This window comes from Pyxicephalus adspersus, chromosome 6, assembly GCF_032062135.1.
Source record: "Pyxicephalus adspersus chromosome 6, UCB_Pads_2.0, whole genome shotgun sequence".
In the NCBI taxonomy this organism is placed as follows: Eukaryota; Metazoa; Chordata; class Amphibia; order Anura; family Pyxicephalidae; genus Pyxicephalus; species Pyxicephalus adspersus.
The window spans coordinates 97,699,161-97,723,648 of NC_092863.1; the positions used below are offsets into that span (position 1 = coordinate 97,699,161).

At 38.2% G+C, this 24,488-nt stretch overlaps 1 protein-coding gene across 1 annotated transcript in view; it reads left to right on the top strand.

Annotated features, from left to right (window-relative positions):
• Positions 1-24,488, top strand: part of NDUFS4 (NADH:ubiquinone oxidoreductase subunit S4) — an 86,221-nt gene that overhangs the window by 20,076 nt on the left and 41,657 nt on the right. The window contains exon 2 of the mRNA XM_072416693.1: positions 7,369-7,447. Coding sequence (XP_072272794.1) covers positions 7,369-7,447 — 79 coding nt within the window. The remainder of the gene's footprint in view (positions 1-7,368; positions 7,448-24,488) is intronic.

The window sequence follows — 24,488 nt, forward strand, 5'->3', positions numbered from 1 at the left end:
GAAATGCAAAAGGGATTCTACTGACCACCACACTAATATTCTGTGATCTGTGGATATATTATTTATAGAAAGGGTTCCCCATGACCTGAAATTTTTATCAAGGTTTCCCCCATGTTAAAAAAATCAAGAACAATGTCTGTCGCCAATTTCGAGAGCTTTTTTTTTGTAATGTACAAGTATAAACGGCATTATAGAACACTTACCTACCTAAATAACCCCTCTAGCAATGTGGCATCTGTAAACTTCCTTGCTGTTGACATTTTTGTTTGGTCTTCCTTCCAATTTAGTATGTTGGGCCATCTTGATTTGCCAGCCTTAATTAATGTGAATTATGGGATCTCTCAAGAAATGTAATTCCCCCCCTCACCCAAAGCAATAAAAGAATGTATACTTAGCAACACATATTGCAGTGTACAATCAGAAAAAATATGGCAGCTGGTAAGTCTGAAGCTTCTAAGGCAGAAGACACATAGTCTTCTTTGCTGTAAAAGTCTATTGGCTATCTTTTTTTTTTTCTTCTACTTCTGTGAATGGAAAGACCGTTCCCTTTTGGCTCCAAGGTTTTTTTGTGTCTGTTTACAGGATTCCTTGACAAGAAGGGATCTAATTAAATATTTTTGTTAATGTTCCTATTAGTACTGTAGAGTCAGAATGAGTATATATTTTTTTTACAGCTTACAGCCCTGATTCGTTTATATAGAGATCTTAGTAGTATACTTTTGCAAATGAGTGCTACATACCCAAAAGGTTTGCACACACCTGACCATCACATCCTGTTTAAGGTATTGGACTTCACATTTCAAAACCATCCACACCAATATGGAGTTTGCCTGTTTAATAGCCAAAGGAAGTTTAGAGTACATCTGAGGGAATTTCTTCTCCATGTACTGATGCTGGGTAAGAAGACTCACAGTCAGCATTTTATTTAATCTGAAGGTATTCAGTAGGTTTGAGGTCAGGGCTTTGTGCTTCCTACATATCGTCATAGATCTGGCTTTCTACACAATGGAACAGTTGAGGTGGAACTAAAAAGGACTTTTCCTGAACCGTTACCTCAATCTTGAAAACATGGAATTGTTTGTAATGTATTTGTATTCTGTAGAATTATCAGTAATTTTCATTGGAAACTCATTAATTTAGAGGCATGTGCACATTTTTGTGTCTGTAGTGTCGGTGTGATGGTGCCCACAGATTTGACCATAGGGTAAATGTGGAAGCTTCCCCAAGAATTCTCTGTAAAAGTATTTCCACTGTCAACTAACATTGGGACATACAGAATGGGTAGTCTCACCCATGGCAAGGATTCCTGAAGGTTACCATAGAGAAAAAATAGATATCAGGATGCACCATAGCAGCTAAAGAGCTTGCACATGCAAACTCATAATGCATTGTGAGTTTTAACAACTGGTTGGTGCCACTGAAGCATGTGAGCTTATTTTTAGGAAACATTACTTTTCAGTAGGTCAGGTTAGGTTTTCTTTAATGTTTACTTTCTGAGGAGTACAACTTTCCTTTGCTCGCTTGCCACCTGGTTCAGCTGCCAGGAGCAAGGAAACTACTTGGTAATCCTGCATTTGGTAGCATGTTAAGCTGGCCAATTTGTGTGAAAGTAAATTAAGGATCAATATCCTCTTATAGTTTACCTGGATTACCATTGTGCACCACTTTATCTTGACCAGATTTTAGGCTACGTACACACGTGCAATGGTTCCCGTCCAATAATCGGCTCAGGGTTGATATCGGATGAGAGTCTTGCCTGTGTACACTGCTCATCATCTATTATCCAAACGACTGTCCTGGCGAATCCACGGATGATGGATGACGAACAGTTGTAATGAAAGTGAAGGGGCAGAGAGCGCAGCAGGTTGCGGCTCCGCCGTTCTCCCCCTCGCCTCTCCGTAGAGCAGAACGGTGCTGTATGTAAAGCACTCGTTCATGCATCGTGCAGTTAGTCGTTAGAAAGGATCGTGAAAGAGTCTTTTCCAACAACAATTATTGCACGTGTGTACATAGCTTAAGTCTTTGACATCAACCAATCACTAAACATCACCTCCACTTTATTTCTCAACAGTTGTCAGAGCCCCATTGCTTGGTGCGCAGAAAAAGCTCTGTATAACCATGTAAAAAAAATGGAATGTTATGTGGAGAAAATCTTAGTGAAACCATATATGAAAACAATTAGTCTATCCAGTGATATAGGTTGGTAACATTTCATATGAAGATGTGAACTTTTTCTGCAAGTTTGACTTGTCTCCAACCCCCGACCAATCTACTGACCTATTGACTAATAGGAGTATTCAAAAGTTTGGATGGACAAGTCACTTTTGCACGTTGCATGTTTGGAAAGTTTCACTAAAATTCACCTCTTTTATTAATTTTTTTGACCCCGTTTTATTTCTAGTTTGATTACCTAGCTTGGTGATACATTTAATTATAAGTCTGGGAGTTTCTACTTTAGTTACATGTGATGATGCTGTTCCTAAAATTATTTTAACATCTAAATTTGCTACAGAATTTGTCAAGTTTGTGGGAAAAGACAGAACTCAAAGCATAGCACAAAAGGGCCGGGGCTCTCCATTCTTCAAAGCAGTGTCATGACAGGGTCAGGAGAAGCCCTGTGAATGTACTGTAAATATCACACTCATCCCTTCAAAGCTTATGTGAGCCATTCACACTACTATCTTCTGTCGGAGCTTCAGGCTTCTGATGTGCTTCAGTGAAGGTGCTTTTAGATTTGTTCTTGCTAAACAAGCAAATTGAGGTTTTTACAGTAGGCTTACATAAGTAGGCACCTTCTTAAACCTAGCTTGACTGATGACTTTTAGTTTGGGGGACTTTTTTTCCTCTACAGTTATTACTGTTCCAAAATCTCCTTTCCGAAGTGCAAAAACTCGGCACATACCGTTATACTAGTAATGTTCAATCCAGTGATGTTACATGTCTTCTTCGGCCCTCCTCTTCTTTTGGTGGATCCTAAATGCTAAGAGAGGTGCAGCTCTTTGCATTGTTCTTCCTGGACCCTTGGCACAAAAGAACTGGTTTGAGTGGCACTGGTCATCATTCAACCCACAAGACGAGGGAAGCCAAAGCACAAAAACAAACCAGTGATTAAGTGTTGCAACTAGAGCTGCTGTAAGAATTCGGATGTTTTTGTTGATTCACCAGCTGGCCTTGGACTTTAAGCCTGGTTTGGCAATTGATATTGCAAAAGCACATGGTACTTGCTGAATTTACATCTGAACTTCAAGGTTTCCTTTCCAAGGTTTGAAAAAAAAAATAAAAAAAAAAAATGGAAAAGTCTTGATTTCTACCTAATTTTACACCCCGTACACACAAACTGATCCGCTGCCAGTTTTGCACTTGGCTAGTTAGATTGATAGATAAGAAGCCCCAGTACAATGTTTTGCTCTTACGATTTTGTTAGAAAATGAACAAAAACTTGGTCAGATGTAATTCTTCATACACATTTACTTTTAATCCAAAATTACCAACACACCTGATTTGCTTTATAACCAATCAAGGAGAGGAAAATTGATTATTATTGGTCAAAGGTATATTTTTACTTCAGATCCTATCGTTTTACCAGGTAAAAACAAAACAATCTGCTTCAGTCCTTAGACTTTTGAAGTCCTTTGTACAACAAAGCTCAAACAGAATCTAAAAAATGTAATATACTAATAAAGAAAAAGCCTGCTATATCTGGGAGAAAAGACGTTTAAGCTCTGGATAGGGAAGGGATTCTTCACTGTAAGATCTGTGAAAATGTGGAGTCAGCTCCATTAGGAAGTAGCTTCAACAAGTTCTATAGATTACTTTAAGAAAAAGCTGGATGATTTGTAGAAGAACAGAATTTAACTGGGTATTAAGGATTTAAAGATAACAGACTGTAGATCCAGGAAACATCCGCTTGCCTCATAGAATCAGGAAGGAATTTTTTTTGAAGCAAATTGTACTTGTAATTGTTTTTTTTTTTTGCCTTTCTCTGGATCAACTATGTCCATAGAGTTTTATCTCGGATATGTTATTTTCCCTAGTGGTTGAACTCTATGGGCTTATGCCTTTTTTTTTTAAACCTCACTTACTATGTAACTATGTATCACCCAAAATAAAGTTTTTGAAATGAAAAACCAGAACTAAACCCAGTTGCTACTCAACTGTCCACATTCTGTTGTGGGCGCTGTCATCTACTTCTTCTTTTCAGCATTTTAATCTTTTGCTATCTTCATTGGCTGGGCTGCACATTTAAAACTCCCATGTAGGAGTTTATTCAGTCCCGGTACGTGTAAGTCAGGATTCCTGGGTATCCCAGACAACAAACGCTGAGTTGTGTACGTGGAGGTCAGTGAAGTTTGACAGCTGGGCTGCAATCACGAAGCTAAAAATGCTTATTGCAGAAAGGACATCACCTGTGCCTTTCACCACCAAGGACCTGCCTGATGCCTAATTTTCAAAGCGGGACTAGTTCTATTTTTACTGCTGGCTGCAGTATAATATTGACACCCATGCTGTATGGGCTGGCTAAAGTGGAAGTTATTCCAAACTTATATTGCCAGTGAGTTAGAACCCAGGAAAAGTGACACAATGTAAGCGGCGCTTTTAGTTGCCCTGTATCTGTTCCATCTTTGCATACCTACTTGTATCAGATCCATCCATCCATCCATCTGAAGTGTTTATGTTTGGTGCTTCTATTGAAGTTACTCCCACACAATTATGGCTTCTCACCTATGAAATGCAAACTCGCCATGTAAAGAAGCAAACTTTTATTTAAATACTCCGTTAGTAGACAGCTGTAAAATTTCTTTCATGAAGATGAAAGCTCAAGGCCAGACAGCCATTCAGTCATGTAGAAATGGCCATGTCTGAAGTTTTTTTTTTTTTTTTTTTAACAGTCCATTTTCACAGTTTTTGTTTGATTTTAATTTCACTTCAGTCTTAATGTCTCTTAGGATTTTAATAAAAGCATCCGACTGTGCACAGCCTTCCTGTCTCCCCTCATATGCTAAACAGGCTAATTGTCATTTTTTGGGAAGTTTTGAGGTGTTATAAAACCATGACCAATTTTTAGACTTCTTTTGAAGACATTACACAATTTCTCTTTATGGAATGTCTTATCTTTTGTGTTTTGTTCTTGTTGCCAGTGATGTTTCTTTCATTTTATTTGTAGCTGGCAATGAAGCTAAACCTTCTAGTGAATAATACAGCATTGACTTAATTATAGAAATATAGTCAGCCAGTCCTTCTACAGATCTAGAATATCTGTAACACGTTAAATTTAGTGCAGTATAAATGAAGAAACATTTCACACGTGTCCGGCAAAGGGTTTTTAATGTAAGAATACATTAAATGTTTGTAAATCTGCATGTTGTAATCCGGATGTCGGAACTCAGATGACGTCTTTCGTTGCTTTGAGTTGGGTTAGGGAACCCTTCCCGTACAAAGTTTATTATTTGCCTCAGGAAATTAATATGTGCATGTCCAATGATTCATCCATTTGTACTTCTCGCTCTCTAAACATGAAAGTCTTTATTTAATAGGAAACAAAATTTAGAATTACACATTCTCAATTTATTTATTTTTTTTATAAGAATGTTTTTCTGATGTCTGTAATTTTCACTCGTTTCTTTGGTTTAAATCAAATAATTGCAGTTTTTTCTTTTCTTTCAAGGGGTTGTGACACACATTTTATCTAGCTATATCTAGCATATATTCCACTTTTTCCATTTGTGGATGACAATAATGATTTAGTCTAATTAAAGAGCAATCTGGTCCTGTTTTCACAGCTTCCAAGAGATTTTATGGGTATATATGCATCAGTGTTCAACCCAGACAATTTTTTAAGCTGGATGCAAAGAAATTGTTCAGTAACCACCCAAAAACAGCCGGGTGGTTACGGAAAAGTGCCGGATGGAGCTGGGGAGAATACTGTGCATATTGGTGGATTTGTGAGCTATCGTTGAAAACTGTGACCTGGCTATAGATCTTTAAGTATTTATACAATTGTACCAGGCTGTAAATGCTCTTTAAATTCTGTAGCAGTGGACACTATGGAGTAATTCATCCATTCCAAGTGAAACTAAATATCCAAATGCTCAGACAGGCAGGGCTTTATTGTAGAAAGGAAGCACCAACTATTTTGTCACAGTATCCACGGAAGGGTGGTGGAGCACTGCAAGCCTGAGGGAAGGCAGTATAGCTGACCTGCTCACTTTGCATAATAACAAGATATCTGGAAAACACATCTGATACCAGCTACAACCCAATTACCATGGTTCTTCTTACCACCGTAGGACAGCCAGGTATTCTGCAGTATGCATTTCTCACATTTTAGGAAAGTTGGCACTGTGGGCTTTCCTTTTATAGTAAATTGCATAATTTTATCCCGTTTAACCATTTTGTGTCTCATTTTGGAATCTTTGTGGGTCAAAAACTTTGTATTTACAGTCCCAAAACCTGGAATTTTAAGGAAGCAGATGTATGTCTTTTAACATCAGATTGTGAAGTAATTGCATACCTTGCTGAATCTAGAACAGAGTTTCTCAATAAGGGATCCTCCAGGGGCTGCTAGGGGTTCGTAATGAGCAATTTGGATCTCTCAGGTCCGTTTAATGGACACCAATGATCTTTTTGGCTATCTGTAAGGGTCAGCCTTCCAATAGCCAGCAATGTAGAAGACATTCTTCCTACTGACCACCATCCTAAAGTGAGCTGTGAGTATAGTAATTATAGTATTTATAGTAATTATAGGGTTCCCTGAAGATTTGAAAGTTATGTCACCATTCCACTATGTTAGAAAGGTTGAAAAACACTAGAAGCAACTGGTCCTAATATGACAGGTCTACTTTGGTTATGACTACTTCATGGCAAATAATTTACTGTTTATTTCAGGAAACAGAAAATGAAAAAGACGATATAGATGTGTTTGGTTTTTAGTGTCTGTCTCAAGCCATGCAGCTAATACAATTGAACATGGGCTTTCTTTTCATTGCCTTTATTTAGTTCTTCTTCACCTCTGATGCCTTCGTTTTAGGTCCATGCTTGTTGCAGCTTTGTGTTCGTCTGTCTGTTCGTGACAAGTCGGCTGCTGTACATTCGTATAGAGCAGTACAGTTTTTGCCAGTGGCAGTCTATGTGTGTAACGGGGAGCCTGTAGCAGACATAAAGTGCAGCCTGTTGTGAACTGCTTAGTGGGAGTCTGCCAAGAACGCAGCAGACAGAACTAATTGGGGAGAAAAATAATTTTGGTGCCCTTCTTTTATTCCATTTTTTTTTACTAGGCTGTTTCTAAAGTAACTTGTTTATATAAGATTTATCTCTCTTTATTTTTTCAATGAATGAATCATTTTTTAACTTTTGCGTTTTGAACTGCAGGTCACTGAACACTTCCACATGGAGGTTGGCACAGTCCCAAAATCAAGACACGCAACTCATCACTGTGGATGAAAAACTGGTGAGTTTTCTTTTCCTCTAGCTGCATCTTTCTTTGAGGGGCTCCGACTATGCAATAGGTAAATTCTAGGAAATCTGGGACGCACAAGGCAAACAATGCTTGGGAAAAGAAAAGTTTGCAATGTGCTAACAGTTAACCCGAAGATTGGACCATGTCAGAATTATCTGTCAGTGAGCCTGCGAACACTAAACATTACCATAACGCTATGCTGGCACACTAATTGTGTGTACGCCATGGTCATCCAACTGTAGAAGTTTATGTAGTGAAACTGGCAAATGGGAGTTTAAGCTTTTGTTTGCAAGTTTTTCTTCTACATACATCATAATTATACCAACTTTAACCCCTTTGTATCCAGTAGTAATTTAAGCTTAAGCTGTATGAAAAATGAATGCATATGTTTGGCCAGCCCTGGGGGCTTTGGGTTTTCTTACTAGAAGACTCTGGGCAGTCATGTGAGTATTTAGAAGGAATGTGTCACAAAGCAAAACACTTTCTGAATTGTCTGATGAAATTAGTATAGTAGTTTCAGGCTGAGCCTATTTAGCATTACTGCTCTTAAACAGGGCTTTCCAATCCTCAAAAACTACATACAGCATTTTCATATAAGTAATTTTCAGGTAAAAATCACCTTACTGAATATGTTGCTGGAAAATGCTAGCAGACCCTGACACATGAGAACTCGAGTTGAACAGCCTTGCCCCAAAACTAGTATGTGGTCGTTAAGGGCACTGTCACCTTCTTTCTTCTTCTCTTCCGCATTCCAATATCCTTCCCTCTAGATTGCCGGAGCCTGGGTGACGTAATTCCCACACACGGGCACACAGAAGTTCATTCAGTCCCAGCACCTGCAGAGGGGAAGGCAGAACGTGCCAGGTATCATGCAACCAACACTGATCTGCTCAGCAAGGTTTGACAGATGAGGCAGCAATCAGGATGATAAGAATACTTATTGCGGAAAGGTCATTGTTTGTTTGTTACTGCCCTGCCTGATCACAAGTTTTTACTTTAGTTCCACTTTAAGACAAACAAAATGCAAGTTGCTAATTTAAAGTTGTACAAGGCAGAAACATCCAAACCACTCCACATAGAATTCCTGTTTGCAACCATGATAAATGGCAACAAAGTATTTGCTTACTGAACTGTAATGCTCCAAAAAAGTTCTTATCTCCTATATCTTATAGTGGCCTTGGCAGCCTGGATGTATTAGAAAAATGATCTTCACCTTTTTATTGAAAAGATATGTTGGTATTTATACTTGGCCAGGGTAAATAATACATACTGCGCCTGTACAAAGCATTGGTAAGACCACATCTGGAATATGCAGTCCAGTTTTGGTCCCCAGTTCACAAAAAGGACAATGTGGAATTGGGGATAGTGCAGGGAAGGATAACAAAACTAATAAACGGAATGGAGGAGTTCAGCTATGAGGAGATATGAGCTGAACTGAATCTATTCTCCCTTGAGAAGAGACATAAAAGGGGGGATATGATCATTCGGTATAAATATATAAATGGTCCATATAGAGAACTCTCTTCCCAAATATTCAGTTTAAAATCATTACAAAGAACAAGGAGGTGCTCTGCGTTTGAAGGAAAAGAAGTTTAAGATACGGATAAGGAAGAGGTTCTTCACTGTAAAGTCTGTGAAAATGTGGAATCGGCTCCCTCAGGAAGGAGTTTCAGCAACTACTATAGATTACTTTAAGAAAAAGCTGGATGATTTCTAGAAGCACAGAATATATATATATATATATATCAGTGCTCAACCCAGAATTTTTTTTAAGCTGGGTGGGAAGAAATTGTAGGTGGGTGGCAGCCCCTGTATTGTGACCAAACTCATTAGTAACCACCTAAAAACAGCCGGGTGGGTGCTGAAAAGTGTCGGGTGGTGCACCCAGCTAAAAGGGCCTGGGGAGAACCCTGTATATATATATATATATATAAAAACTGTACTAAATACATATTGCTCCAGCATGTCCTAAATCAATGGTCAATGGTCCAAACAGAGCTTTGAAAATAACAGAAACCTTTTAAAATACATTCTTTGATGAGGGGAATTTGAAAATTATTTCCCCCCAGTTTATTAATCCTGACACCTATGCTGAACAGTATTCAAGGTCCTGACCATTAACTTTACTACACTTCTGTCAATGAAATCTGACTAGCCCAGGTCTGAAATGAGATATTGAAATAATAGGCAATGACGTCCTGTCTGTAATCTATCCTCCAATCACATATGCTACATTTGCTACATTGTACATGCGATAAAACCTGATTGCTTTACAATGTTGCTCTTTCTCTGTTTGAATGTAGGGTATTACTTGAAACTGTAAAAGGCAGATTGAGTTACTCGATAGAACTACATTTAAGCATTTGTTAAATACAATATACTGTAATGAATTGAGATCTTTCATATCTGCCCATTTATAATTGTAATCTTGTTTTACAGATGTGGCGAAGGCCCAATATTGGTTTAAACTATCTTAAAATAAACATTTGCTGTGAAATATGCATACTGACCTTAAAATAATAATTATTCTTTGTCCTCCCCAGCCCCTTTTAGCTGGGCATACCACCCAGCACTATTTAATACCGACCTAGCTATTTTTGGGTGGTTACTGAGGAGTTGGGTTGGGCTGCCACCCGCCTATAATTTCCTCCCATCCAGCTTAAAAAGAAAATCTGCATTGAACACTCTTATTTATAGTTGTAATATATGACTTGCTCTGATTTCAGAACTTTTTAATACATTGACCCAGAACAAACTGCAAATCAGCTTTCTGGTATTATGCTCTTGACTCTGGTATTATGACTTGACATGACTGAAAGCACAGATTTCATTGGGTCAGCATGACCGCTATAGAAATAATATTTTCGGATGGAAAGGTCAGCAGTGGCAACCTGCATACTTCCTAGGTACAGATTTTATTTTCACAACTCTCTATACATATTGGCTGATTTGGCTTTACCAAACACTTCCAGATTAAGACATGTAGAGTAGTGATAACCTAACTTCAGAACAATGATCCACTGTGGAACACCACACATACCATGCAATGTGTAGCAACAGTTCAACTTTGAAAGGTAATGGTTCCTTAGTGAAACACAGAATTTTATTAGGAGAATTACAATCCCAATGGCAAGTAAAACAATTTACATACATGTATGGTAGATTGGATGTCTAATGTAAAGCTTGTTGTCTAATGGATGATTTTCAAGTGGTTAGTATCTAAAGTAGCCTTTCTAAACCTTTTTTACATGATGAAATCCTATCGATATATTTCTTGCCTTTAGGGAACCTCTGCTATATCTACTTTATCCACAGCTCATAGTATTAGTATAGTGACCAGTGGGAAAATGCCTCTTACTATGCTGGCCAGTGGGAAGAATATCATCCTTACAGATGGCCAAATCGATCATTGGTCTCACATAGAGTGACCTGAAAGGCATAAATTGCTCAAGGCATCCTGGTTGAGAAACACTGAACTATTATTATTATTATTCATAAACAGGATTGATATAGCGCCAACATGTTACGGAGCGCTGTACATTAAATAGGGGTTTCAAATGGCAGATACAGACAGTGACACAGGAGGAGGAGAGGACCCTTCCCCGAAGAGCTTACAATCTAGGAGGAGGGGGAAGCAGCACACAATATGAGAAGGGATATGGAGTGGTGGGTGAGGGTTTAAGAGACAGAAGAAGACTGATAGATGAGGTTGAAAAGATGGGTTTTGGGTGCACTTAAAGGAGCCGAAAGTAGGAGCAAGCCGAAAAGGATGAGGCAGAATGGTGCTCTGGACAAGAAAGCAGATTTGCTTCACCTCCATTCCTTTATTTTACACAGGTCATATCCTGAGCTAAATCCTTTTGGTTTCTGCCAGGATTGCCTTGTGCATGATCTGGCTTACTGTGACAATGAATAATAAATACCCATCCGATAGCAGTAAAAGATGGCATTTTTTCCTTTTTCCCTACAAAAATAGTTTTGTAAAGCATTGTAAGCCATTGACCCACCTTCTGTATTAATTGGCAAAGTATAAATTTACCCAACTCCTCTGGCTGCCAGTTGTTTTTATCAGATCATCTGAAAAACATTTACTGTCTCAACCCAAATCTGAAATATTACTTACTGACAAGTAGGTTTGACCTTTAGAATCTTCTTGAACACTTTGTATAGACTGGATATTTGCTTTTTTATTCCACATTTTAATTTTTACTAATCATTTTCAGTTTTGCATACAGATATCAGCAAAGCATGAGTTTTTCATAACCAAAAAGCGAGTGATTTTGACACAAGCTCAGTAAATCAGACGTTGTTTGGAAGACTCTGTCTTGCTATGGTACATTGTGATACACCTGGAAGCACATCTTGTTTTTTAGTGTCCTTGGCCCACAAATTTTTGACTGCATAAAGAGCAGAAAATTCATGGAGAGGCACGTATAATGGATTTATAGTGCAATGTGTCTGATCTGTTATGTGATAATACCTCTTGGGCTCTATGATGTTCCAATTATAACATGATTAAATTTACTAGTTTTCATCGCCATAAAAGCCAGCAAGTTCCAAGTGATGGGCTGTATTTTTTACTGATGCCTCATATTCATATAAAAGATGAGCTTGGAACTGACCTGTTGACAGATTCTGTCAGAAATGCTTTATCTTTAAATACTTTAACAAAATGAAATCCTTTTGGTTTCATTTCATTTCTCTTGGAAAATGGAACCAATTAAGAAATTGGATTGTACAATAAGGCCATGTTATAGAGAACTCTTCCCATTTTTTTTTTAATAGACCCCATTGTCAGTCCAAAGAACCTACACATTTCTAGGGTTTAAAGGATAATGAAACTAAAGACTAAAAATGTAATGTAAAGAACTAAATCCACATCATTCCCCTATTTCTGTTCTTCACAGGGTACCCACATCTTCCGCTTTGCAACCTTGGCAATGCCAGGATGCCTTAACTCCTGCACAGGAGTGCATTCATTCCTGGAACATGCAAGGGATTGCTGGGTTTCCCTGACAATCCCACAAAGTTTGATATATGGGCGGTGATCAGGCAGGTAAGAAGAATTCTTGCAGAAGGCACATCGCCTGTAGCTATAATACCACCTGTCTGATCATGCATTTTTCAAAGTGGGACTGTAGTTCCAATTAAACATTTATTTAGCAAATCCAGAAAATACTTGATCTCACCAAAAATGCAATGGTATGGTATTATGTAAAATTAATCCTGAATAACGTCCGTGGCGAAGGACAAACTAAAATGCTGAGAAATTACCCCACTGATGTATTATACTAACGTTGCTGAATTAAATCTAAATATTATATACATTGACACCTGATCGCTAGTATCAGTGGACCTGGAATGGATTTCTTCAAAGTCATTTGCTATTCGCTAGCAAATGTTTTTAATCCTCGACCAGATCCATTCCAGGTTTGCTGGATCACACAGCTTCACTCTCCAGCCTTGCAGAGCTTTAATAAATCAGGTCCAATGTGTTTGAATGATCTCTTAACCATTTAGTGGTGTGTTTTGTTTCCTTTTTATCAGAATGATCTTTGCATTGTTTCTTGTGAATTGTCACTTGTATAGCAGGCAATAAATTGAGCCTGTTGAAAGTTTTAGTGCCCATGTATCAAACTTTTTCCATCTTGTTATAATGCGATGATGTTTGTAACAAAGATCCTAGAATGCCCAGGTAAGGAAGTAGTTTGCCAGAGATTGTACATGGGTTTGACACTTCCCACACTACGCTCATTTTCATTCCAACACAAAACAAATTCCTCTCATTCTTTTTTATTATTATTATAACCCAAGAGCTTCACACAACTTCTGGGTTACACATTTTTGTTTCTGTGCCAGGCTAGGACGTTGTATTGTTCTTCTATTCAAGGATATTCAAAATATGTATAAACTTGTTGATATAATTGGGACTAGCCATGCTTTATATTTATCTAGTTCTAGATCTAAACTCTAACAGTCAGGGTGGGTATGCTTGCTTTGGTCATTGACTCATAAGGAAAGTGGGTCTTTGATCAAGAATCCATGTACCAACTCAAGTGCTAGTACATGATAATACAAAAAAATAAAGTGCAGTTCCCAATAGCATTTTTGTGATTAATCTAAAAATTATAATGCTTCTAATGCTTGGTGTGGAAGTCACAGTGTGTAGGGAAATGGGACCAAACGCTTTTAGCAGAGTGGACTGTCTACAAGTAAAGCCAGAATTCAGCTTTAAAGCAGAACTAAACCCCTCACAGGGTGCCCCTATCTTCTTCACGTCCACCTTGCAGTCTTTGGCAGTTTTGATTGGCTGGGCCGAAATGATGTTACTTCTGCGTAGGTGTCCGGGGGTTCATTCAGTCCTCGCAAAGGAAGTCTAAAAGTCCTAGCAACCTAAGTCAAAAGTCATCTGTCTCTCTGCAATACTGACCAGCCTGAACGAACATTTAAAAAGTGGAAGTAAAGTTCCACTTAAAAACATAAAAAATAATCCTACAAAAAGATGATATACGTGCACGTTCTCCAAAAATATCAGATGCCTGACAGATTCCAAATTTCATTAGGGTCCCGTTCAATGGCCCATGCTGTGTATTACTATGGGAGCCATCTAGAGGACCCACATACCTAAAGAATGTTGAACAGGGTTCTCCCCAGAAATTTTTTTAAGCTTGGTTGGTAAGAATCTGTAGGTGGGTGGTGGCCCCTGTATTGTGACCTAACTTTCAGTAACCACCCAAAAACAGCCGAGTGGTTACTGAAAAGTGCTTGGTGGTACGCCCCGCTAAAAGGGGCTGGTAAGAACACTGCTGAATATTCTGCAGTGGCTTTTGAAGAAAGCAAAGATCTGTGTTTTCATGCCGTGGCAAAGTATATGTTTGCAGGAATATTTTTAAATTTACAGGTGGTGTCGCTTTAAAGGAAACCTGAGAAAAGCCTGAAACCTGAAGTATCTGTAACGGCACAGCTCCTAATCTGCATAGTTTGGGACAGAGTATAAAAAGGGCTACTGGAGCTTTCTTTTTTTTTTTTTTCTGAGACCCTAAACAATCAAAACATCAATTTTTTTATAGCATATGATGTATATTCTGCTTGTATTTTTACATTTGTATTTATTTGTGATAAAACCAATCATCTTTATCTACTTTCTATATTCTTATTTCTAGTGGTCAGAGATAGTTGAATAGATACTTTACAGAATTTGCCACATCCCAAAAATTGTAAATTTTCTTTGAATCACATTTTTTATTTTAAAAGTGTGCCTTAAAAGTCCTGTGATTATATTGCGATACAAAGAAAATCTTTATCTACTTTCTGTTTTATAAAACGCTGCTTTACAGTGACACTTATCAAACTGTGTAAAACTGTTCCCTGGGAAAGGCTAATTGGAGGCCCTCCAAGCACATTAGCTTTTTCTGTTTTGGTTCACAGTTATCCTTAAAACATTTACAGCTTTCCTTTTTCTTTGGGCCTGCTGACTTGAGGACAGGTCTGACTTTCTTTTAGTTGACTTGTAATCTATCATCACACAGCAGAATCAAAGCGAAGTTAATTCACACATGTATCCCCGATACCGCAGTTTCTTTAGTCTAACCTTTACAATTATGATAGTTGGGATACAATTAGAAAAAAAAATAGATGGCATTCCTGTTCTAATTAGTAGCAGATTAGACTTTTGGCAGGTTCGTCTTAAAGTGCTCAGCTATGTGTGGTCTGTTATTTCATGTGCAACCTGATATTTGTGCTTGTTTTATTCCAAGCACAAATTTTGGTAAGCGTTCCAACTTTTTCTAATGGGTCACAGAGAATGCATATTTGTCATTGAGTTTTCAAACCATAGCTCTTCATGCTTTTTAATTGCATTTGTTCTATCCAAGTTTATCTGTCTAAATAGCTTTAAGGGAATAACAGTTTCACTGCAACGATGAATCATAAAGAATTTCTTTGAGTAAAACTGAAATCTGATGTTTATACTACAGCTTGTATGCACATGTGTTAAAGGCGATCTATAGTTCTTATAGTTATGATGTTATTCGTATGATGTTATTTGTATGTATGACAGTAAATAACTAAAAGCTGTTAATTACTTTCATCCATGATGCCCTCATATTAGTTCACTAGCACAAAGTGTGCCTATTTGGGCACTGTAGGGATGAGGTAAGGGAACAAAGTCTTGCAATGCAAAAGTATGAACTTCCCAATTAGTATTCAGACCCCCTTCCCCTTTTATTAGCTGCTTGACCTAAATTATAAACGTTATGTAAACAAGGTACCCGCTCATCACCTGTCTAATACCATCCCAACGGTGAAGCATGGTGGTGGCAGGCATCATGCTGTGGTGGAGTTTTTTTAGCAGTAGGACTGGTAGACTAATCAGGGTTGAGGAAAGCTGAATGGAGCAAAGTACAGAAATAATATGTACAATTCTGTTGTACTGAGTGTAGATTGAGAGAAAAAAAGAATTTTAAATGATTGTAGCATCAGGCTGCTAAATACCATGGATAATAGTAATGGGGGTATGAATACTTTCTGAAGCCCTTATACTTGGATTTTAAACCATGCCGATCCACATTACAAGCCCCAATGGACTAATGTCCCCACACTGAGAACAGTATTTCTCAATCAGGGTTCGTCCAGAGGTTGCTGGGGGTTTCTTGAGCAATAAACATTTTGTGCCGCTCAGGTCAGTTTAACTAACACCAATGATGTTATTTATGTCTATCTATAAGGTTGACATTGTTCCCATTGGCCAGCATTGTAAGAAGAATCCTTCCCACTGACCACCATACTAATGTACTGTGAGCTTTGAATATAGTTATTATTGACTCATCAGCAAAATATTTAACATGAACCTGTCTGCTTGAATTTTGCTTGAGTTGAAGTTGAATAGAAGAGCAAACAGCGCAAGGTGCATACCGTCACTTTTTTTTTTTTGTTGACTTTCAACCCGTTTATATTGGCGTAAGACTGGTGGATTGAATATTTACCTGTTTTTTTTTCTGTGGAAAGATGCCATGTTTTCCAGTCACTCATTTGTTCATGCTGTTAGTGATATGACCAGTTTCACTGTCATTATAAAGCAAACACTGCTGTCAAAATGCCATCCAATAAGCAGCAGCAAATTACACTGTATAGAGACTGTCCCCAAAAAATGTGGAGCGCACCACCAGAAAACCCACAGTTATCATGACAGTTATCATTATCATTTTTTACAAAATAAACCATTTCAAATTTTTTAGGGAACTTAAGAAAATTATTGCAGGTTGAAATGTAAAAGTCACATTGCTTTGCTTCATAGATAAATCAGAACTATTGTCAAAAATCCCCTCTCTTCCTATTAATTTGGCACACCATTATTACTTCTAGGAACAGAATCCTCATTAATAGTACCACAAATGGTAAATCGCTTGCTAGAATTGTTCTGCTTTAGACACTGGTGAGTAGAATGTTCCTTTGATATGCAGAATAAAGATAAGCTTCTGATTGTGGTGTAAACAGACCAAGAAAGCTACTAATATGTAAATCTCTCCCTCTGAACAGTATAAATATGACATAACCAAGCAAAATGGCTACTTCTATCACTTTTGTACTGTGATGTGAGGGGAATGGTGGCAGAGTTCTCTCCTCCTGTGTCACTGTCTGTATCTGTCTGGTTTTTGCAACCCCCATTTATATAATAATATTTGTGGTTTCTATAAAGATTTTTAGGTTCCTACAATAGGAAAACTGCAAGTCTTGGTCCAGGAGGGTATACTAGGTAGGCCTGTAAGAGATGTGTTCATGCCCATAAGTCCTGCAGTGACTGGGCCCTTCAGACACTGGAAAATATTGCTTTTGAGCATGGTATTGTCCTAATGCTCTTTTTCCAGTTACCTAGCCACTGTAGTTCCTCTTGAACTTTGTGTCAGTTACAGTAAACCTCATTAAGTGAACATATTTCTAGACTTAAATCGTTAACTTGTTACCGGCCAGGATTAAGCCCATTCTATTTTTGAATATCATTACCGACGATCACCGTCCACCCTGCCTCCTAAATTCTTGCGCTTTACTAAATATAAGCCACAGTTTCTTTGATCATGTGTCCTTTAATTCCAGCAGCGATTAGGCAGAGGACAAACTGTTTTGGAACTTGCCTTGTAACTTGCCGCCGAGGCAGAATACATTTTTCATTTTTTAAGAACTATTTATAAAGATCACAAATATTTTTCTTTTGGCCACAGGAGATACCATTTCTTACAGTCCTGCCTGTGTATATATTGAACGGCTCTGGGCAGTTTCTCCATTCTTTTATGCCGTTCATAGACACAGATGAAAAATAAAGTGAAATTTTGTTGCAGATGGCTTATATCCATTATTGATTATATTATAATATTTTATGACATCTTACTACTGTTTTTAAAGCACACTAATCCATGAAGCCAAAAAAGGAAAATGTCCCCATTTTGAGTTTTTTAGCAATATAAGAACACCTTGTATGAGAAAGCTATTAAGTTGCCATTGATGACCTTTCCATTGAGTATGTTGGTTTCCATTCAAATGCTTTTGGCCTCAAGGTTTCCTTAATCTCCGATCTGAACTAAATATAAAGATATAGATTTTTGACACTTTTGAGTAAGTCATTTTAAAATATGGTAGTATAAGATACATGACTCGGAAGCATTGAAGCCAGCTACAGATAGACAACAAACATTTTCAGAAGTCCGGGTATAGCAGTCGCAATAACATTTCCTCCGAGACGTCTCGTGAATCAGGAGCCAGGCAAAAAAATACATTGTCGAAGTCAGATTAGTAGAGTTCGGATTCAGGTTAGTTGTTGGGGGTTTCTACCCTTCAAAGGTATAATTGACAAAATATGTATTCTGTGAGTGTTGATTTCTTTGATAGTGATAAAATAATTACTTGCTTGTGTTTTGACTTCACAATGTTTCTGAGTTTGAATGTAAAAATTGTAAGCTCTTTGATCAGGGTCCTGTCTTCCACAAGTTATTATTAATATTACACAGTATTAATATAGTGCCGACATATTACGCAGCGCTGTACAAAGTCCATAGTCATATCACTAGCTGTCCCTCAAAGGAGCTCACAATTTAATGTCCCTACCATAGTAATATGTTAATGTTTTTATGTATGTTAATCTATAACACAGTCTAAGGTCAATTTTGGGGGGCAGCCAATTAACCTAACTACATGTTTTTGGAATGTGGGAGGAAAGCTACCCACACAGTACCCAGAGGTAACCCACACACACACTGAGAACTTGCAAACTCCATGCAGATAATGGCCTGGCCGAGATTCAAACCTGGCACCCAGTGCTGCAAAGGCCAGAATGCTAACCACAGAGCCATCGTGCCCATGTAGGAGTATCTTAGTATCGTATCTTAGCATCTGTCTGCAACCCCTATTTAATGTACAGCCCTGCATAATATGTTGGTGCTTTATAAATACATTATATTAATAGGAGCAATAGAAGTCCACACTTTGCATATTAGTTCTTTGTCAGTTGTATTGAAGTCAGTGGAGATGAATGATAGGTAAGCACAGTTTATTTTTAGAAGATGGCAATAGTAAGAGCCTACTTATTGCTCTCAAAGAAATTGGGAAAAAGCTTGGCCAGGTTTAGCTTTAAAAAATTGATGGATCCTTTGGCTAAAGTTACACTGGCAATGAAGTTGTGGTGCTTTTACCGCCTCCTCACGCCAGGAAATCACTGCCTCTTGGGAGTGGCTGCATGTAGCATTTTCATACAGTAGTACCATAGGGAATAAATAGGGCAGGGGGGGCAGTGAGGGGTACTAGTAATGCTTACTGCCACTAGCTGTCAAATGTTCTTTAGTAACCAACACTGCCTTAGAAGCAAGTGTGAACCTGCCTTTAGGAAGCCAATCCTTATTTCTATTGCATTATGTTTACTTGGGCTTTTGTACTTTTTAATTTGTTTTGTATACCCTGAAAATAGGGTGTGCAAAACATAAAAAAATATTTCAGAAGGGCATTGTTGCACATTCACATTAAAATGCAGAATTGCAAAATGCAGAATTGTAAAAAAAAAAAATATGGATTAAAATGTAAATACAAATGTATGATCTGTTGGCTTCTTTTTGTTGCCTACATGTGACCTTTGCCAGTTGCACTAAATGCTGAAATGCTAAACTTCAGTGGAACTTTATAAAATATCTTTATGTGCATAATCACCACTAGCTGAGGGAGGAATATTTCTCAATTTAGGGAGAGGAAATCTACAAATTAGAAACATGCTGACAGATAAGGAAATAGATTGGAGGAAGTCTGACCTTGATAAAGTTGACACGGCTCATATTTCACGTGAGGCATGTCCTGTATCGCTGTGAGGAAAAAGAATAGGTATTGATGAACAAGGTACTGCATATATTTTTACATGTATGCTTTGATCAGAAGACGGCAAAATTCCTGACACTTTGTCGTATAAAGCTGAAGTCGTAGAAGAATTTGGATGCATGTCAATGTGATGTGATAGGTATTAGCACCAGGCTCGAAGGCTTTCTTTTTGGATTAGCACCAGGAAACATTCTTTGCATTATGCACATTCATTTGTACTCTACATTATAAAAAAGTATAACCTGGTTTAAAAATGCAAACTTTTTTCTGTTATCTTTCCTTGTACAGCATGCTCTTATTATTATTACATCGTTTTTATATAGTGCCGACATATTGCACAGCGCTGTACAAAGTCCATAGTCATGTCACTAGCTGTCCCTCAATGGGGCTCACAATCTAATGTCCCTACCATAGTCATATGTTAATGTCTTTATGTATGTAAATCTTTAACACAGTCTAAGGTCAGTTTTAGGGGGAAGCCAATTAACCTAACTTTATGTTTTTGGAATGTGTGAGGAAACCGGAGTACCCAGGTAAAACCCACGCAAACACGGGGAGAACCTGCAAACTCCATGCAAATAGTGCCCTGGTGAAGATTTGAACCTGGGATCTAGCGCTGCAAAGATGGCTAGCCTCTGAGCCAGCATAAAGCCCATTTTCAACGACAATGCAAATAGTAGGGAGGATCTCTCCGAAGCACATATTTGAGGAGTCCAGTATGTCTTGGGATGCCTATGATAAAATATTCCTGGTTTTGGCCATCCACCTTGGTCAGTACAAAACCAAAAGTGGGGGTCGAGATGGAAGGAGTTTTGGTTGAGGTGGTAGGGATGCAAACATGGGGGCAATCTGGCTGGTAAAGTCACTGACACAAGTTTTTACATTAATTTAACTATGGTGTAATTTTCTTTTTTCTCTTCAATGGGCTAAGTAAGTTTTATGTTTTTGACCTTCCACTGTAAAATGATTATAAATGTTGTAAAACCTCCGTTTTATTGCTGTCTGTGAAAAGGAAATGTTTGTGCTGTCCTTATATGTTTAGAAATCTCCTTGGCACTTCACCATAACCTTTGCCTCTTGTATATTTCTAAAGAACTGATGTTCATGAGCTGCGGTGACATGAGTGCTGTCTATTAATGCTCAGAATGGACGTTCAGGCTATAAAAAGACTTTTATTAGTCTTTTTTTCCCCCCTAAATGGCAAATCATGACGCTCCTTACAAGAAACAGGTTCAGCCTGTCTGAGTAATCTTCAGTTAATGGATCAGATAATATCGCGGTGCTGAATGCATTATATGGAAGTATCAAACAAGCGTTTCCATTAGTGGAATTCGTTTGAAGCATGTTACGTGGAATATAGGATCAGGTTTTGATACTTCTCGGAGGCTGCAGTTCTTAGATTTCCCTGCAGTGTTTTGTCTCCGCTCCTCCTCAAAGCCATAACAAATGTGTCCATCTCTTCTATCTGGATTCCTCACTTTGTTTATTAATCCCTGTGTGTGGACTACAAATTTACATTAGTTATAATTGTGCAGCAGGAGGGGGGGACCAAGAGATATTTTGTCACTGAAGTCTGATGTAGCTTTCGAGCACCCACACAAAAAATTTAGCATGAATATTGGGTGCAGATAACCTTGACAGACTCCACATGTCTGTCTGGTTTTTATTACAGTCTGTAGTGGTTGGGGTATTTGAGGGTGGGGACTGTTTCAATTGTACTGGATTTCAATTTCAACAGCTGGACTGGAAGTGAAGCTAACTCTCCCTAAAACACACCTGCCAAACTAAGGCTGGGTATACACCTTCAATAATTGTCGTTGGAAAGGATCTTTCAGGATCCTTTCTAACAAAACAAAACAAAAAAAAAAACGAGTGTTGTACATACAGCACCATTCTGCTCTATGGACATGAGAGGGGGGAAAACGATGGAGCGGCACCCCGCTGTGCTCTCTCGCCTTCACTTCCATTACAATCGTTTGTGGATCAGCCAGGATGGATCCATAAACGACGAGCACTTTACACACTCCAGATTCTCATCTGGTCTGATCAGCCCTGAGGGGATAATCAGATAAGAATCATCTGACGTGTGTACGGAGCCTAAGGCAGCCTTCTTGGCCACCTTCTATGCAACTTTGGTGCTTTGGCAATTTTTTCTAAATCCCTCATCCAGAATAAATGTGCAAGTTGGTTGTTCTGTTACCTTACCTGCAATTCTGGTCCACGTGAGTCATTTAGGTGTTCTTATCAATGGATCGGAATTATAGCCAGGTAATGGAAGATCAGGAATGGTTGCTCCCATAGATCTCTTGTGTATTTTAACTATTGTAAATAAAACCTTACGCTTCTTCTGGTCTATCAAATATTTCATAATGAGGTTTAGTCTAAAGCTATAAAATATCCATGTTAGAACTGGGAAGTTGAAAAAACATTCCACCTTATATTTTTTGAATAGTAAGATCCCCTACATCTTGTTCTCATTTCCATCTTCCTCCTGCAATAAATAGTAATCTTTTTTATTTTATTTTGTAACTAATGCCTCTATCCATTCTGCATCATAAAGTGTAGGAACCCATAATGGTGCCAGGAATTCCCCATTGGGTTATGAAGTTGATCGCAGAATTAGATGGCAGTAGTATGAAGTTCCCATCTAGAAAATTAGCGATCAGGTTGTGTTTGTTGCAGAAAGAAACGGGATGCCCCTGCTGCAATACCTAATCCCACCTGCCTGATCGCTGTTGAGCTGCGTATGCCCTCGCAGGAGTTGTCATTTCTGCCCAGCCAATCAAGATGGCCAAAGAGGTTACCAATAAAGAGAGGAAGAAATAATATAGCAGCACCGACAATGGAATAGGGAAGGGTAATATTAATTGGGTTTAGTTCCGCTTTAACTTGTCCTTCTATAATTGAAACTTCAGCATTAGGAGGAAAATCCCTTAAAGTATTCTTTATTTCTTTTCATAATATACTTTTTTAATATGATTTTGTGTATTTAACACAAAACATTTTCCTTCAGGATTCCAGCTCTGATTTGTCATGACTTCCATGTTTCTTTAAACCTAGCACAGTTTTGGCAGTCATACAGGCCTGTGTAGCAATGTAGCAAAGCTGCCACGAGAGGGACATCAAAGTCTAAGGTCCAAATGCACAGTATTTATGATCTGCTGCTGAATGACATTTCAGACTTGCGGGCCATTGTACACGATGCCCCCATTTCATGTATCCAGTGCATGGAAAAATGACACATTCATTGCTTGTAATTGCTGACTGGCACATAATACATAGGGATTAGAGTGTCATGTCTTTTCAGTGAGTGTTTTCCTGGGTCAGGCTATGTATCCTGCTATTCACCTCTGCTTCTGAGCTGTCTTCCTCCTGTTAATGCTTAGTCTTCTGATGTGTGCATGGTGCAGCGTGGGCGCTTACATAACCCACAGGATCATGGTTTGAAGAGCTAGCTCAATAGGTGTTTACTCAGAGCCGGTTTTCAAGTTGGTATTTGTGTCGCCCCATTAATCCTCGTCTCTGAGCAGTTTTAGGGCACTGCTGTGTGTTTGTCTGCCTCTCAGTTGGGTTTTTCTCCAAACGTGTCTGTAGTTGCCAAACTAATTCTGTCCAACCTTTTTTTTTTATATGGCAAGTAGTCTATCATTTATGAGAGATGCATTTCTAAGAAGATTTAAACTTCTTATTGTTTCCATAAACCAGTCCTTAATAATATCCTAAATTCCAAATGTATCAAAGTTGCTGTGTGCCACTTGCATGATGACCTCCAAAACCTTAAAGAGACTTCTGTGCGCAAGAGTTAAACTTCAGACAGATACAATGAATTCACATATATTTGTTAATATATCTTTTTTTTACCTGACTGGTTGCACTTTGGTTCCTAGGTCAGGGTAACTCTTTCAAAGCAAGATTGGCTTGGGGATCCATCAGAGAGACTTTTATAATCCCCTCAGGGATACACTCATGGCCAGCGGGATTGCAGGTGGAATAGAAGATCTGCACGAGAATGTAGCAGCTGGCATTTAATTATCTCTCTAATTACTTAGAGTGCCACACTTTTTATTTTTACATTAATTTTGTTTTCATTACATATTTGGCGGCTCTAAAGTTTTATCTTTTATTAAATTTTTTATATACTTCACCAAGACAATTCATCAAAGTCAGAGAAATTCCCTTTTAAACCATTATCAGAATGTGTGTACCCTTCAAAAAATTTCTCCTGACCGACGTTTTGGCCATAGTGATCACAAGGAAAAACACAGGGAACCTAGGAGGTACAAAAACTTCAATTAAAAAACAAAAACTAAAACTAACACTTCTCCACTTCATCCAAAACAAACATTGTTTTTGGCTTTACTCACTTGTACTCCCAAAGTGTTCATTGTGCTTGCAACAAAAACATACCCTTGTGATTTTTTTTTTCTTCTTTGCGCTTTGCAAAAAAATGCACAATGACTGAGCACTGGGAATAAAAGAATTTCATTATTACAATCTCATTTTTTTAAAGTTGGCTGTAATTTATATTTCTGTGCAAAGCCTGAAAATGTTTTTCTCTGGTACAACATCTGATAATCTGGCTATTTAGTGCAATAGGTAAGGGATTGGGACAACCTTTCTGACCTTTTTAAAATGGAAGAACCTTTGAAAAATCTTTCAGGTCTTTAGGGAACCCCTTCTA